The sequence below is a fragment of the Myxine glutinosa genome, chromosome 7, assembly GCF_964187855.1.
Source record: "Myxine glutinosa chromosome 7, kmMyxGlut1.1, whole genome shotgun sequence".
Classification (NCBI taxonomy): domain Eukaryota; kingdom Metazoa; phylum Chordata; class Myxini; order Myxiniformes; family Myxinidae; genus Myxine; species Myxine glutinosa.
In genome coordinates this window covers 138,411,621-138,430,196 of record NC_136267.1, presented here as the reverse complement: position 1 = coordinate 138,430,196, position 18,576 = coordinate 138,411,621, and the positions used below count along the sequence as shown (strand labels likewise).

At 40.1% G+C, this 18,576-nt stretch overlaps 1 protein-coding gene across 3 annotated transcripts in view; it reads left to right on the top strand.

Moving 5' to 3' along the window:
• The window catches only part of LOC137431682 (epidermal growth factor receptor kinase substrate 8), a 126,668-nt gene that overhangs the window by 53,416 nt on the left and 54,676 nt on the right, over positions 1–18,576 (top strand). For all 3 annotated transcript variants that reach the window (XM_068123290.2, XM_068123292.2, XM_078782336.1), the window contains 2 exons: positions 17,531–17,593; positions 17,721–17,782. In XM_068123290.2, coding sequence (XP_067979391.2) covers positions 17,550–17,593; positions 17,721–17,782 — 106 coding nt within the window. In that variant the 5' untranslated portion in view covers positions 17,531–17,549. The remainder of the gene's footprint in view (positions 1–17,530; positions 17,594–17,720; positions 17,783–18,576) is intronic.

The following is an 18,576-nucleotide window of genomic DNA, read 5'->3' as shown; positions in this document are numbered from 1 at the left end:
AGGAACTGCTGGCTTGGCAAGCTATAGCAAGCTGATTGCTTCTGGTTGAAATGGCCGACAGATCGCAGGTACAGTGGAGTGACACACTATCCCATGGAAGTATGAATTAAGTTAAAAATTATTATTAAGTTTAAAAAAAAAACTAACCCCAGAAGGAGAATGCCAGCCTCACTGAAATAAATGAATATATACACTTAGTTATAAAATCACTAGATATGGTAAATTTTGTTAGATTTCACTCCAGATTTGGACATTTATTTAGACTACAGCATCCAATCCTCATATCCGAATCCAGATTTTGATGATATGCTTCAATTATGTAATGATAATCGATCGTGTTTCCAAGGCAAGGCACGTTTGAGTAGGTCAAAATAAAATGGTGGCTTAAGAACCCAGCGAGGTGCGGTGGGCTGACCAAGATGGCCGGCCACCATATTGATACACCACCACATCGGGTTTTTTCTTATGAGCACCTCGTTAATCATCTTCAACATGGATGTTATAACACATCCAAACACCCAGTTTTCGTCCTTGCAATCTGTTGGAGGTCCAGGTGTATGCATGCAAAGTTTGGGGCCGCTATGTTTCATGGTTTTGGAGTTATGGAAGAGACAGATGGATGGATGGACGGACGGACACTGCCTTTTATTATTATAAATGTATTCATATGCTCATATGAGATCCACTTATTTATAATAATATCACAAAATGACAAACCAAAATTTCTTTGAGATGGTTTCAAAGGTGCTTAAGTGATAAAATTCATTACAATTTACATTTGTAATCATTTAATGTTTGTATCTTTTTTCAGGAATTGTTTTTCATTGTGTCCAATATCTTTAAATAGTAAAACCAAGGATTCAAATTATTGTATTAAATACAGTACTTTAATGAGAAATTACATCATGTTTTTCATTCTTTATTGAAATACACATATTAAAAGAAAGGCCATTGCAGATTCTTTTTAACAAATACGCAAATACTGTGTTGTTTGGCTTTCTGTTTTGTTAGGCCCTGTGCTCAGTGTATAGTGGCCTTTGTCATCAAACCCTTTGTGCACTTCTTTAGTTATAACCACTCTTGCCTGGTTCATGAAAAGGACATGTTGCTGAGTGATTGCCTGTGAAGAGTAACCCACAGTATAAAGACAATGACATGCATTTAGTGAGTTGAGGGTGGGGTTGCAGTTGTGGGTACAGGTGTGGGTGCAGGTGTGTGTGGAAGTCGGTTAAGGTAGGGTTTTGCAATTGCAATCATTTTAGGGAAAATGGTTACGACTGATAATATGCTATTTCACTTATATTTTAAATGTTTTAGCATATATAGCAGCTTGTGGACAATGAACATTCTGTAGGGACATCCTCTAAAGCTACAACATGAGAACCACTTCACACGAGTCGTACAAAATAACTTGCATAGACATACAGTGCTCATAGAAAGTCTATACCCCTTTCAAAATTTTTACCTTTTGTTGCCTTATAGCCTGGAATGAAATTTCATTTAATCAGAATTTTTCCATCTTTATTTACACATCGTAACCCACAACTTCCAAGTGAAAAACAAAATCTACAAATTTCAGAAAATTAATTAAAAATTCAAAACTAGAATATCTTGGTTGGATAAATGTCCACCCCCCTTATAACAGCAATTATAAATTACCTCAGATGTAACCAGTCACCTTCAAAATCGCACACCAAGTTAATTGGCCTGCCCCTGTGATAAATTGTAGTGATTCGGATTATTTCAGAATAAAATCAGTTTTCCTCTGCTGGGCTGTGCATTTTACAGCAAACACTCAACCATGAGCACCAACGAGTTTTCAAAAGATGTCCGGGATAAAGTTCTGGAGAGGCACAGTTTAGGGGATGGGTATAACAATATTTCAAAGGCCTTGAATATCCCTTGGAGCACAGTCAAGACAATGATTATGAAGTGGAAGGCGTATGGTACCACCAAGACCCTGACTCGGTCAGGCTGTCCCTCCAAACTTGATGACCAAGCAAGGAGGAGACTGATGAGAGAGGCCACCAAGAGACCAATGGCAACTTTGGAAGAGCTGCAGCTCATTATGGCAAGGACTGGTCACTGTGTGCATGTGACAACAATATCCCAAGCACTCCACAAGTCTGGCCTGTACAGTAGGGTGGCAAAAAAGAAGTGATTACTCAAAAAAGCCCACCTTGAGTCCTGTTTGAGGTAAGCAAAAAAACAATTCTGAGATTCTGATGCCATGTAACAAAAAGTTTTGTGGTCTGATGAAACCAAGATGCAACTTTTTGGCCTAAATGCAAACCCAACACAGCACATCACCCAAAGAACACCATACCTACTGTGAAGCATGGTGGTGACAACATCATGTTATGGGGATGTTTCTCATCAGTAGGGACTGTGGAACTTGTCAGGATAGAAGGGAAAATGGATGGAGCAGATTACAGAAAAATCCAAGAGGAAAACCTGCTTCCCTCTGCAAGAAAGCCGAAATTGAGACAGAAGTTCACCCTTCAGCATGACAACGACCCGAAGCACACAGCCATAGCTACACTGGAGTGGCTGGGGAACAAAAAGATAAATATCTCTGAGTGACCCAGTCAGAGCCCGAACTAAATCCAATCGAAAAGCTGTGGCATGACTTGAAGATTGCTGTCCATCAACATTCTCAGGCATGCTGGGATGAAATTGTGGATTTGAAAGATATTGCATTTCTTTGGAAAGCTAAACTATTTTATTTTGAGCAAATCTCCCACTTTCAAAATACATGGAGTATAGGGAAAGTTTATTAATTCCTTTTTTTAACCGATTGTGACTTCATTTTTTTTAAACACATGGTTATTGTGCATTTTTCTTCACTGTTCCATCCACACTGGCCTTAAAGCAATTTTCAAATTACTATGTATCCTTGAAGCTTCTCTGTACCACTCTCTACCCTCCCCCACATCCACACAAACCAACACCTTCCCTGTGCCTCTTTCACTTCTCTAAAACAGTACATTATAATGCATAAACAAACCGTGAAGATGTCCTCCTCTTGCCTCAAAGTACGTGACTTTTGAAATGATGTAATCCGCCCCAAATTGCTCGTTGCACATGCACAGAAACCCCGAGTAATGAGGTCCATCGGGGTGGCCTGGACGTGTATTATATGTGCAAGATAAGGATTGTAACATGCCACAGCTGACCAAGAAACAAAAAATTTGGAGAACTGTCTGATCAACTCGTCTGAAAAGGTGATATCTTGCAGCCAGCCATGTGGGCCCGTGACGACGCTGAAGTACCATGCTTTCGTAGAGGTAGAAGGTTCGGAGAAGGGATTTCTACCCAAAACTTTGTGCTTGTTAACACTAAATGGTATGTCACATATAGGGCTTGTGAATGCACAAGGTAAAATTAAAATGATATTTACTATTAATCATGTTTGGGAAGAGGAGGGGGAGGTATAGGGCATGGGAGAGAAGGGGAGAGGGAAAGAGAGTGTGGGGGAGAGAGGGAGAAGTGGGGAGGGAGAGTTTCCTTTTTATCCATCCTGCCCATCCCATTTCTCCCCACACCCATTGTTTGTCCAAGTCTCCCTCTATTTTGTCCTTCAACTCAACTGTTAGTGTTCCCTTCCCTCCACTTTATTGTACCCTTTGTCATGTTGCATTCTGATCCATTCTGTGTTCTCGCTCTTCCACAAGCCTTGACTCTGTATACCAAAAAAACTGCCATAGGTAGGCAACCATTATGCAGGCTTGATGTGTTGAATGGTCTCTTTCTATGTTGAAGTTCCTTGGAAGGGAAGTCATCAATTATATATTGCGATCCATGGTCTGTCCATGCGTTCATCTATCTCCTGTTTACTGCGGCCGCTTCCGGCGCTTCATTTGAAAAGATCAACATTTACATTTGAGATGATGGGAGAACAGGCATGATTTTTTAGCATATATATATATATATATATATATATATAGGTCGACTCCATATGATGAGTGGATACCAGAGATAACGTCACCGCGTGGCAGGCGGTGCGTATCGCTCCCAGCAAGGTGCAGCAGCAGCTGTATGGGACACCTTGCTGGCGGTTCTCCACTGATGATATGAAGGTCGCATAGTGACTGATATATATATATATATATATATATATATATATATATATATATATATATATATATTAGTATGACCCCCCTTGAGGGATGAATATAATCGATATGGCCAAAATAAGTCACAGTCTAGATGTTTAGCCTCTTCACCATTGAATTAATCTAGGTGTGTTCAGTTACCAAGTTTATGGTAGAGTGCTCGCAAAGTGACGTAAGCACTCAAGCAAGCACTCCATTTGAAACTGCAGATAAGGAATGGCTGGCTTGGCAAGTACTAGCTAGCTGCCCTGGTAAGTGAACTCACCGCTGGACATCTTGACAGCATACAGCATATGTACATAAAAAAACACCGACAAAAGGACAGTTTCTTTTTAAATTAAAAGACTTCAAATCTTAATCATGACTATTTTTCTTGTAATGAAAATGTACCTTGTTCAGTTTTCAATGTGTTGTTTTAGTTTTTTTTAATGTACTCACAATCAGATGTGCTGTTGAGTGTATGAAAGTGTGTGTGCATTTCATACACCTTTAAAGTGTACGTGTACATTTCAAATTGTACGTGTGCATACGTTCTTTAAAGTGAAGGTGTACACAATAACTTCAAAAAAAGAAGTTAAAAAAAAAATTGTTGGAAATTTCCCTGGCCCCCGGCCAATTACTGTATTTAGGTCTGCAGGAATTTAATTACCATGCTGATTTTCGTCGCCTCTAATGTTTATTTACTCTACATAATCTGTTAATTACATGTCCATCAGTTTGTTTATAAACCTTTAAAAGTTGGATGAACATTGCTGCACAGAAAATTTGGAAACATCAAATAAATTCCACATTTGGAAACGTCAAATAAATGTGACACCTTCAGTCAAACGTCAGGCATGGACAGCCAGTCGTGAAGGAGTTATGCAAGAACTTCCTTTATCTGACCACAACAGAAGTAAGGTGGGTAATATTTCTATGATTTCATTGAATAAACTGCAAATTCCAAATCCACGAATGTCATGGGTGAAAACCCTCACATCATTTCCTAATTCTGCTTTAAACTCAATCTCTCTATATATTCATTCCAACATTCAAATCACGAATGAATACTACAGTATTAATATAACAAAATACAATGTTACAAACACTCTTGAGGTAAACAAATATTTAAAACCGGTCTCACGTGATAACCAATACAGACGAATCTGCTGGTGAGAAAGAGCGGATATGAAACACTTTGTACGTATCGAAAATCAAAATGATAATTGTATCAAATGAGGAATTTATGAAACCTCCCACCCACCTTAGGATACCCACTGGGATCCCAAAACGTTTCACAGAAGGACTGGTGGGGATAGCCCCAAAACTGAGGGAGTAGTTCTGGGACAGACAGACGGACAGACAGATACTCCTGCTTTTTATATTTATATATATAAATGTTTGTACTTCATGCTTTAGTTATATTCTTATAAACGATTTAGTAAAAATGGTGCCATGCATATTTTTCAGCACTTCAATACCTTGTATTTTCTCTGGCTGCATGCCTTTTCTGTAACTTTGTGCTTTTTCATCAACGTTGCATTGGAATTACTCAGTTCTTGCCTTTTGACACTAGATTGACAATTGACCTATTTTATCCATTTTACACTGTTATTTAATCTCACTGCTACTCGGCATTTCCAGACACAGCGAGAGGTGTGGGAGAGTCATGCCAGGAAAATCTGTAGGAGTTCACAAACAAATAAACTCTTCTCAGATTTACAAAAACAAATGAACAAACTAATAATTCAAGAGAACATAATAACTGGTAATTGTATTTGGCAGCCTGATTAAGATTTATTGTTAACATCTCAAACACATTATGGTCTCTTGCTGGCCTAACTAATAAGCTCTGTGCTTGGCAGACAGAGGATCTCGCAGACAGGCCTCCCACATGGAGCAATCTTTACATCAGGGAGGAGAGGGTGTAATGCTTGAAAAACCTGCTCTTCAAATAAAACAAAAAGTTCCAACTCACTTATAATTGAAGCTTTTTAAAATGAATTGGTGTTTTATTTCTCTGCCTAATCATATTTTGATGATTAACCAAATTGTAAGTTATTGCTTGTTTGGGAGGTTTACTTTTTGTTGTTCAGTTCGGACAATCAAGGCAAAATAAATGTAGCCTTTGAAGAAAAAAAACTCTTAATTTTGTTAAAAGATGTTCATTTGTTCATTTACTTTATACCGTTCATGTACTCCTCCCTCTTCGCCAGCCCTCCGCCTTCCACAGATCTACCGACGTCCCTGTTCTCTTCTGCTGTTGTGCTTGTGTGCTTCCCTCTCTCTCCCACTCTTGTTTCCTGCTCCCTTCATTGCATGTTTTATGTGTCTGTGTATGTTTTCATGTTCAATGTGTTAGCTCTTACACGAGCCTCGATTCTGTATTCTAAAAAAAAAATAATAATAATAAATTTAAAAAAAGATAAAGTACACTTACCTTAATTATTTACTCCAATATTTTCTTGCTACTTGTAAATGAAGGATTAATTTAAACATTCCTTGTATTCCAAGGGCATTTTGATGTAACATCACGTGCGGATATCATGGATGTCTGTCAACTTTACCGCAATTCTTCATGACGTCATTAGTTTCACTATAAATTAGTTTCACTATAAATTACTTTCTGCCACAAAGTCAATTTGCCAATTTTGCAAAATTGTTATTGAACTTATTTGGTGTTGCATTATTCCTTCTTATTTGGTGTTGCATTATTTAAATAACCATATATTTGCCTCATATTTGTTTGTTTGTTTTTTGTAAAGAGCATTAGGGTATACCACATATACCACAATCTCTACTGTGACAATTGGTGAATGAAAGCGTTTTTTAACAAGACTTAGTAGTATTGTGGTTAATGCATCCACTCTAGGCCTGGGAGGACGGCGGTTACTTTTCTGACCCGACTGAGTCATACCAAGGACATAAAAGTGGTACCATGCTCCTTCCTCACTTGATGCTCAGCATTTTAAAAGGAAAGAGCATAATCAAACAACGATGGGTTGGAATCTTTTGCGGTGAAAGATTAAACAGCACCACTACATTGGGCCGCCAGAACCTTGTGTGCCCTCAGAAGTTACTTCCCTCAAGGTCAAAGGCCGTGTTTGTCTGATGTCAAATCCCGGTGTGTGTGTGCATGTGTGTGTGTGCATGTGTGTGTGTATGTGTGTGTTCGTTCTTTCACAAGTGACAACTCTTCTATGACCTTTGGAAACGAAGCCGTCTTGTGGGACGGTATGTACAGTAATTTCTAACATGGCAGTCGATAAGAATGGAGGCCAATGTCTGTATTAATCTTGGGTTACCGAGAGAAAGGTTTGCAGTTTGCGTGGATTGCTTTGGTCGACTGTGCTGCATGACGCATTGTGTGTTGCATGCAGTCTTGGGTATTTTCAAAAGGAGAGCAGAAACATTTTTGTAATATTGATGTACAGTTCATGTGATACTCATTGCACTCCTAACGTACAACCTTGCATCAAGTAAATCAGCCAATTTTTTTCGATGTGCATCTACGCAGACATTTTCTCTTCTCTGAAATGAGAATTATAAAAAGATTTCACAACGGGCAACTGCGACATCAACAACAAGCAAGTGGAAGAAACTGTGATATCAAAATGTGCATTTTATTGAGGTTTCACGACTTAATTTTGAGCTTTTAAAAGGATAAGTGGATGAATAAAATAGTTGAGCTGGCAGGATCACTTGGTACAGGTATGTGCACTCCCCTCTGACATGTCTAGCCCGAGTTTGAATCTCAACCCAGGTATATTAAACCATCATCCTGATGTCTCACATTGAGGGTGAGGCGTCAGTTTGTGTGTATGTGTCATTCATCACAGGGGCGTTATGCCGGAGGACCCACCTACCAGCATTGTTTGTTGATGAAGGTTAAATATACCACCGTCTCTTTGGTGAAGTTATTGCCACCATCATAAAAAAATCGTGCATTGAGGCTCGAATATGCTGGTGATGATAGTGTACCATCATTGGCTATTGATGCTCTAATTGTTTTGGATGGGTTTGCTGCAACTATGCAACTTACTTAATTATCCCCATGCTTAAAAAAAAGGATGGAATATTGTAATCGGCTCTGTCTGTCTATCTGTCTATCCGTCTGTCCGTCATACTGTCTCCTCCTAAACGGTTGTGCAGAAAATCACCAAACTTGGTAGATATGATCAACACATGGCAAGAAGGTGAGGGAGCAGTAGAATTTTTGCCCCTGCCCTCTGGGGCCCTGGGGCACTGGGGCAGGGTCAAAAGGTCAAATACCCAAAAATGAAATTATGGCCACATTTTAAAACATTTTCTAAAGGAAACTTTGAACATGCAATCAACATTAAGGGACATGTGAAATATGTAACGTTTTGGGGGGCTTCTCCCCCAATTCATGCCCCCAGGTGATGGGGACTTAGGCTCACAGGTTTGATTTAGAAACACCCAATTTTGGACGAGATTGCCGCAACCGTGCAACTAATGTAATTGTACTGTATTTATAAATACCCAATCTAGTCATCGGTAGCATAATCATTGACATATGTTTGCTTCTGGAACTGCTTTTGTGTGGCCCAAAAGTTTTGATGTTTCATGTGATGTGTGTAACCAGTCTGTCAACCTTTCACAACTGTTTTACGTATGCAGTTAGTAAAAGTTGTTATGCTTGTGGAAAAATGTAGTCCGAGTATTCATGGAAACAGTACACAAATATCTGGGCTTGGGATAATGCAATCGCATGTAATTACAGTTTGACCCCAGAAATCTTGATTCACGTTTTCCGATAAAGATTCTGGGAAATGTCACATTTTACCAAAAGAGTTCCTTCAGACATATACGTGTTTGGGTGTGTACGAGTTGAGTTATTTGCCTGACCTGCATTTTCTTTCTATGTTGGCTAAGGTTCATGGAGGAGCTTGTACATGTATCCTGTGCAGCACAAGGATTTCAGCTGTAATTAAATTGAATTGAATTGAAATGTATTATTTGTCCAGAAAAATGGAAAATTTCACGGTCAAACAAAACTCACTTTTAGGATAACTAGTCTTCACCACATTGTAGCATACAGGCCTGCTGGATTTGTGGGTCTTTTGGGTCCTCATAGATTTTTGGTGCTCAGGGACTTTTTGGCCTTGTGGGTCTTTTGGAACATCGGGGACTTTTGGGTCTTTTGGGACCTCGGGGACTTTTGGGTCATCAATGACTTTTTGGGTTATCTGGGTTGTTTATGTCTTTTTGGTCCTTGGGGATTTTTGGGTCATCTGGGTCTATTGGGTCCTCGGGGACTTTTGGGTCATCGAGGACTTTTTGGGTCCTTGGGGACTTTTGTGTATTTTGGGTCCTCGGGGACTTTTGGTCGTCTGGGTCTTTTGGGTCACCAAGGGCTTTTGGGTCATCTGGGTGTTTTGGGTCCTCGGGGACTTTTGGATCATCTGGGACTTTTGGGTCATCTGGGATCTTTTCGGTCCTTGGGGTCTTTTGGGTCTCAAGTGTTAAAGTGTCTTCCAAGGTCTAAGGGGTCTCAGCAGTCTAAAAGGTTAAAAGGTACATTTGAATAGTACGTAATTAATTAATAGACGTCAAAAAGTATGCCTCACACGCGCACACACACACACACACACACACACACACACACACACACACACACACACACACACACACACACACACACACACACACCTCATCCATTTATAGTAGAAGTATTGTACAACTGATTTCCAAATGCAATTAATATAATAAATGATGACAAAAACAATAGCAATATTACAACAAAACGCCACTGTCACACCATCAAAGTGTCAAAATTGCACACAGAGAACAATTCTACAGACAACTGCAGTCGCAATACTAGAAATGGCAATCGGTAGAGAGCATACATACTCCGCCAGGCTGAACAGTTTAGGTTTTGTATCCCACTGATAGGCCGGATCTGGATCCAGACTTTAAACAAAATCTAATCGGCTTGTTCTTGTCATCTAACCGAGTCATCCACCAGGTTCTATCATAAATTGTCAACAACTTTTTGAAATATCATGCAAAATATCGTTTTTGGCCCAATGTGTCAATGGTGAAAAATCACTTTAAAACTTAAAGAATTATCTTATTCAGATCCGGATCTTCACCAAAATCGAAACACTTCGTCCTTGTCACACACCCAACCTGTCCACCAAAGTTTGTCGAAATCCATCCACAACCATTTGAGATATTCTGCTCACATACGGACCGACAGTGCTGAAAACATAACCTACATCCATCTTTGGTGGCAGAGGAAAAAGAAAGACATTAACCAGTACAAATACATTCAAAATAAACCACCCCATGCCAAATAAATAAATATTCTCCAGCACGGTATAGCTGGGGTGCCCTCGGCGCCCAGTGATACCACCGTGCAGCACGTAGATACGGTATTGGGAAGGAAAGGTGCACAATAATTGATTGATTAATTGCATAATTAAAATCAATAAATGATAATCGGAAAATAATTTCTTAACCAATTGGCTAATATTGTTTCATGAACCACCAGTGTTTCATCCGAAGCGGTAACTTTTTAAAAATTAAATAAACCAATTAATCAGAAATTAAATAATTAATTGATAAATCAATAAATAATAAATTGATGAATTGATTAATCAATAAATCAAACATATCCTTTATAGCCACATCACTTGGTCACTGTCGTGTCCAAATATTAGCTTCCTAGCTCAAAAGGTACCTGAGATATTGCCCAGATGAGAAAGAAAATAAATAAGTGATTAATCTATCTATAATTCCACTAATCTCTGTGTGTATGTTTGTATGTTTGTATGTTTGTATGTTTGTATGTATGTATGTATGTTTGTCTGTGACCGCTGTTTCTCGACAACTACCGGTCCGATATACTTGAAACTTGCCAGGTATATTGCTGGGGACCCGAGGATGTGCCTTTTCAAGGTTTGAAATTAATCGGACAATTAGTTACCGAGCTATGGCGATTTAGCCGTTCGCCGTTCGCTTTGGCGTTGCGAATGAACCAAACCATTTCATGTAAATAGAGGGGGGGGGGGGGGTTCTGTGGTCGTTGCGAATGGACCAAACCATTTCATGTAAATAGAGGGGGGGGGATTGTCACCGTACTCGCAAGCCGTTCGCCGTTCGCTTTGGCGTTGCGAATGGACCAAACCATTTCATGTAAATAGAGGGGGGGGATATAATTTTAGATATATATATAGTACGGGCATATATATAGTACGGGCATGCCCTAGTAATGAAAATAATAATAATAATAATGGTAAGATAATTAAATTATTAATCAATTGGTTACTAGAATAGCTAAACCACCACTATTTCATCGGAATCTGTAACTTGAAAAAATTAAGTCATTAATCGAATAATTAAATAATTATTTGATTAATTGACTCATCAATAAATAATCGATTAATTGATTAATTAACAAATCAAAAATATCCTTTATAGCCACATCACTTGGTCACTGTTGTGTCTGAATATCATCTTCCTCGCTCAAAAGGTGTCTCAGATATTTCGTCTGAAACCACCACCATTTCATCTGAATCTGTATTTTTTTTTAAATTAATTAATGTAGTCATTAATCGAATAATTAAATAATTAATCTATTAAATGATTAATCAATAAATCAAAATATCCTTTATAGCAACATCACTTGGTCATTCTCAGGCCCAAATATCAGCTTCCTAGCTCAAAAGGTTCCTGAGATATTGTCCAGATGAGAAAGGAAATAAATCAGTACTAAATTAATCGATAATAATTAAGTAACTCATCAAGTAATTGATTAATCAAAAAAACAAAAAAACACCTTTTTTCCAAAGCACTTGCTCACTATTGGGCCGAAATTTCAGCTTCCTAGCTCAAAGGATGGGTGAGATATAGCCCGGACAAACAAACAAGAAAACAAACAAACAACCGGAGTGAAAACTGAGTACTCCCTTTCAGTGCGCGTCATTGGTGGGCTCCTTCGGTGCCCGCCAATGACGTCATGCAGTGCCTGTAGATGGCATAGGAAAGGAGCTAGTTGTAAGGCAGGAGCACCAGCCCAGAGGGGAGAGCAGTATTCCATTGAGCTGCGGATGAAAGCTTTGTATGTGGTGAGGAGCTCAGGTGTGCCAAGGAAGGACTTCGCACGACGGAGGATGCCCTAGAGATGGCGTCATGCAGTGCATGGGGATGGCATAGGAAAGGAGCGGTGTACTATAAAAGACAAACAGCCATTTAAACTTCATATTTTAAAGTTGCTAGAATTCCTGATAACACCTACAGTACAAAGAAAAATAAATAAGGTTATTGGCCCAATTGCATAAAAAAAGCATCCTTTTTTCTTTTCTTTTTATGTATACAGAATCGAGGCTCATGCAAGAGCTAACACATTGAACATGAAAACATGCACTGACATATAAAACATACAATGAAGGGAGCAGGAGACAAGATGGGGAGATAGAGGGAAGGACACAAGCACAACAACAGTAGAGAACAGGGAGGTCAGTAGATCTGTGGAAGGAGGAGGGCTGGGGGAGGAAGGAGGGGTACACGGTATAAAGCAAATTAAACACGACTAGGAATTTCAGGAAAGAAGTTGGGGATTGAAAGAGGCTCATTTGGGGTGTTTTAACAAGGGTAGAAAAGATCAAGGTTTTGGATGGGGGAAGATAAGAGATGGTGGTCTCCTCTCTGGCCTAGCTCCCCCAGCTCTATCTGTGCTCTGCCCCCCAAATACTCCTACAGGTCGCACAAGATCTGCCAGCAACCATCTTCTGGTGAAATTGCCAAAATCAAGACTCTCTGCTCACCTTCACCCTTTCATTCCTCTTTACTCCCACCTCTGGAACAAACTACCTCACTCTCTTCAATCCCACTCCTCCCTCCAGGTCATTAAAACAGCTGTTCACCACAATCTCTTATCCAAAACCCCCATCCAAAACCTTGATCCTTTCTACCCTCATTACTTCATCCCAGATCCACGTTTTTGAAACACCAACTTATTTCCTGGAAGTCCTAGCAGTGTCCATGTGTTTTATACCTCTCCCACCCGCCCCCCCCCCCTTCCCATGCCACCTCCCCCCAAGCCCTCCCCCTCCCACAGATCTCCCGATGTCCCTGTTTTCTACGGTTGTACTTGTGTGCTTTCCTCTCTCCCCATATTGTCTCCCACTCCCTTTATTTTATGTTTTATGTGTCCTTTTTTTTTTTTTGTGATTAATGTTAGCTCTTACACGAGCCTCGATCTTGTATACAAAAAAAAAATGGTGAACATCTGTTTTAAGGATCTGGAGGGAGGAGAGGGATTGAAGAGAGTGTGGGGGTTTGTTCTAGAGGTGGGAGAAAAGGGGAATGAAGGAGCAAAGGTGAGCAGAGAGTCTTGATTTTGGCAGTTTCACCAGAAGAGGGTTGCTGGCAGATCTTGTGCGTCCTGCAGGAATATTTGGGGATCAGAGCACAGACAGAGCAGGGGGAGCTAGGCCTGAGAGGAGTCGGTAGAAAACAGAAAGACCACCAACCTGCCTGCAGTGAGAGAGAGAAAGGCCCTCAGAATCAGCTTTATCACGGGAGATTCCAATGATTCTGAAAGCTTTGGTTTCAACAGCGTGAAGCCGAGCTAGGTGTGAGGCAGGAGCACCAGCCCAGAGGGGAGAGCAGTATTCCATTGAGCTGCGGATGAAAGCCTTGTATGTGGTGAGGAGCTCTGGTGTGCCAAGGAAGGACTTCGCACGACGGAGGATGCCCAGTCGGCGACTGGCTTTGGAGACCAGGTTGGAAATGTAGTTTTCCCAGGAAATATCATGGCAGATAGTGAGACCCAAAAGCTTGAGTGACAGAACTTCTTGGAGAGGATTGTTCAGAAAATAGACGGGAGGGTTTTCTAGACGGTCTTTTCTGAGAGACATAGTGAGAGTGTGAGATTTGTCAGGATTGAAAGACATGTTCCACTTATTTGACCAGTCTGTGATTTTGTCCAGGTCTGCAGAGAGTGAAGAGGCTGCAGACTGCCGGTCTGAGGAATGAGGTATGGAGCGGCAGAGAGTGGAGTCATCAGCAAAGAGATAGCGAGGATTTTCCAGAGAGTCGGACAGATCATTGATGAAGACCAGTAAAAGCACAGGGCCCAGAACACTGAATCGTTTAGGGGAAAGTTAAGAGAACCCTTTAGGATGCTGAAAGCAACTGGGCCAACGAATTCTACCCACCTTTGGTGGTGGAAGTAATAAAATGCTCAATGAGAATTGGGTGAATTTTACACAAGAATCATTTCATTCCTCCGTCACCCACAAGCACATGGTCCCCATGCATCATATAACAAGCGTCCTTTAAAATTACGTGTTCTTGCTTTCGGACGTCTATTCCTATCTCTAATGTGATTGGTTGCCTGGCATAGCAACGGCTCCTAAGAATTTCTCTAACTTTAAGGGAATCCTTATTCTTAAGGGTTTGTTTATGCAGCAGCACTTTATTTATTTAACAAACAGAGATGATATGGGATTTGAGCCTCAGGTTCAACTCAAAGGTGAGTGTGTGTGTACCTCTACGTGATCCTCACAAAAAAAAACCACCTTTAGAGGCCATTTTTCCCCGCAAGCGGGGGTTGGCCTTTTTCGGGAACCGTGGTAGTTGTTGTTTTTCGGTCCCCTTTTTGAAGCAATGTTTTACGGCCGGATGCCCTTCCTGACGCCAACCCTTTTTGCCGCCTTTAACGACAAGCAGGGAATTACCAGTGAACTGGTACTCAATTAGCCGACCTTGGAAGGATGAACAGGCTGAGTCAACCCCCCTGGCGTTAATTCAGCGATCGACCGGGATTCGAACCCAGGATCCTAGGATCCTAAGCTGACACCCTAACCGCTAGCCCAACACCAGGGTTGACCAGGTACGTGATCCTCACAGTCCATCGTTATTAGCCCATCCCCACGGGCTTTTGCAATCATGTGTGTGAGTGTGCGTGCGTGTGTCTGAGACGTAAAGTTGTTAATATTTGAGCTTTTGCCATCTGATTTTTAACAAAGCTTTATTATGAGAATATGGAGAAGACAAATAAATAATTTGGTCAAAAGGTCAAAGGTCAGCATCACATAAAATCGACAATTTTTATCCAATGGACCTGAAATATTAAGAATTTGCAAGTTGAACCACTGAATTGGTTCACCAATCAAAAGCTAGAAGCTGATTGGTTTTTTGTTTGTTTTTTTAGATCAAGGTTACATAAAATCGTCAATTTTAATGCAATTGACTTGAAATTTGAGCAGGGATTGCATATTGGACCACTGAATACAATTGCTTTTGAGGTCTAAAGGTCATTGTAGCTTAAAAGCGTCAATTTTTTTCTTGGGATATTTTTACCTCTGCCACCAAAGGTGAATGGAGGTTATGTTTTCACCCCTGTATGTTTGTTTGGTTGTCTGTCTGTCTGTCTGTCTGTGAACAAGATATCTGAAAAAGTTGTGAATGGATTCAAACTAAATTTGGCAGACAGGTAGTGTATGTGGCAAGGACAAAATGATTAGATTTCGGTGAAGATCCAGATTCGGATCCGGCTACTAGAATTTTTAAAGAAATTATTCACCATCGGGAGATTGGGCCAAAACCGACAGATAGCAGGATATCTCAAAAGGTTATGGACTGATTTGGACGAAACTTGTTGGAGAGGTTGTGCGTGTGATAAGGACTAATCAAATCGATTTTGATGAAGATCTGAATTTGGATTCGATACGAGAGTTATTTAATTTTTAAGTGATTCTTCACCATTGAGAGATCGGGCGAAAAGTGATATACAACATGATATTTTAAAAAGTTATGTTGGTTTCAGTCCGAATCCAGATCCGACCTATCAGTGAGATACAAAACATAAACTATTCAGCCTGGCGGAGGTATGCGCTCTACCGAGTGTCGTTCTAGTTACCCTCGCCTGAGGAGAGGGTATTGCATTTGAGTCCGTTTGTCTGTTTGTTACTTGCCGGAAAAGATTCCGGCAAGTATGTTGATCGGTTGGTTTGTCTGTCTGTCTGTCTGTCTGTCTGTTTGTTCGCAGTACTACGTCTACACCGTTGCACGTAGAATCGCCAAACTTTACACACATATTTGTCTTGACCTGGAATATACTGTGCCCAATTTTAACTCTCTCGGCCCAAGGCCTCCATTATAGCGTTATAATTCGATAATTCGACAAATACAAAACTTCATCTAATCAAGATGCAATTTCTTGAGCGCTATGTCGGCATAAACCGGTGGAGAAAAAAAAATGATTACGTCATCGGTCACGTGGTTCGGCCGCCATCTTGGAAAAACCGAAAAACTTTGCACATCTCTATCTCCGAAATTGCTGAATAGAAAAAATTGAGACATGGCTCATTGTAAAGAACTCTCCATGGGGAATAAAATATGTTAATGATGATGTCATAGGTGCCTCCATTATGACGTCATAATTCGACAAGTACAAAACTTCATCCGATCAAGATGAAATTTCTTGAGCATCATCAAGGAATAAATTAGTTTAGAAAACAAATAATGATGACGTCGTCGGTCACGTGGTTTTGCCGCCATATTTGTCCAAAATGGCCGATAAAAAAGTGCATTCCGGCAAGTCCTCGGTCTCTGACCGATTTTTCATCTGTTTGTTTGTCCGCACAGAATAAATATGATTTTCTCTGCAACCGTTGGTCTGATCGACAGGAATTTTTTTACCATAGGTGCAACTCCACCTGTATAATTTTATAATGATAATTATGACATCATAGGTCACGTGGTTCGGCCGCCATCTTTGAAAAACCGAAAAAATTTCCACCTCTATATCTCTGAAAGTGCTGAATAGAAAAAATTGAGAAATGGCTCATTGTAAAGAACTCTCCATGGGGAATAAAATATCATAATGATGATGTCATAGCTGCCTCCATTATGACGTCATAATTCGACAAGTACAAAACTTCATCCAATCAAGATGAAATTTCTGTAGGCATAAATTGGAGGAGAAAAAAATTAATATTGATGACGTCATTGGTCACGTGGTTCGGCCGCCATATTTGTATTAACACAAACGCCTTAAAAACCACTGAAAATACATCCTGGTGAGTGTTTGCAATCTCTGATTGCTCTTTTTCTTGTCTTTTTCTGATTTCTTTGTCCTGTTTAGCATGCAGAAGAAGAAGAAGAAGAAGTCTGAATTCAAAGCAGACACGGACAGGCTTTGCATTTTCAGAGACTTTATAGTTCTCGTTGTTGTGCATGAATATGTATATTTTTGTGCTGACAAAATATTCACTTGCACCGATTTATTTTCATTTTCCTTAACACCTTCTCCTTGTTTCCGAAGCTGTTATTGAATGGGATTTTCCCCATCTAAAAAAGTCTATCCTGATAATTAAACCTTCATCATCAAAAACTAGTAGCATATTGATTGGATGTAAACACCACATAGTACTGATTGCAGACATTGTGTTTATGCGCAGAGCAAGAAGGCGAGTCAGAATGAGTGACTACAGCCATTACAGCACATCTATGTACGACACAAAGTGAGAATCATTTAATTTTCTCCATCTTAAAATCCACAATGTGATGACACTAACCTCGCCTGAGGTGATGATACTGTTTGCATGGTGCATGGAAACCATCTTGAGTTTGTGCCCATCTGATTTGCAGCAACATCTACAATGCAAGCCAGAATGGAGATGGCCAGAAATTGAGTGCCAAGCAACTCTATGGTACGGACAGGGATTCTGCCCACTCACTTGTTATTATGCATGAAGATGTTTTACTCATTTTTCAATCAATGCTGGTTCTTGTTTTTTAATCTTTCAGCATCAAATACCCGAATTTGGTTAACCGCCCGAGTGATGGTGAAATCTTTCCTTAATTCCTGCAGTAAATAGACATCTATCGATAACACCTTGGCCAAATTCCAAATCCCTGCCCTGCCATCCGGTTTGGGAGTGTTGAGCCATCCAGGATCGTAAGCCTTGCCAAGAAACTGTTTTGGCCAAATCGATGCTCTGTATAGAAAATGGTACATGATGATGAAATATACACATTTTGCTTACATTGATCTTTAAGCGGTGAAGCGTCTTTAATATTTACCCTGCGCTTGCGAAGCAAAAAGCGGGGTTAAGCATTCAGGTACGTGCGTACGTGTGCCGTGTCTGCATTTTAAAAATTCATTGTCTCGGCAACTGTTGGTCCGATTGACATGAAATTTTCACCATAGGAGGGCCTCCTCCTGGAGAATATTGTAAGGAATATTTTGACGTCATAGGTCACGTGGTACAGGCGCCATCTTGGAAAAACGTTACACTTCTATATCTCCCAAACCACTCAATGGAGAAAATGGAAACATGGCTCATTGTCAAGTACTCACCATGGGGAATAAGATATGTTAATGATGATGTCATCAGTGCCTTAATTATGACGTCATAATTCGACAAGTACAACACTTGATCTGATCAGTATGAAAAAAAAAATTCCTCTGCAACTGTTAGTCTGATTGGCACGAAATTTTCAG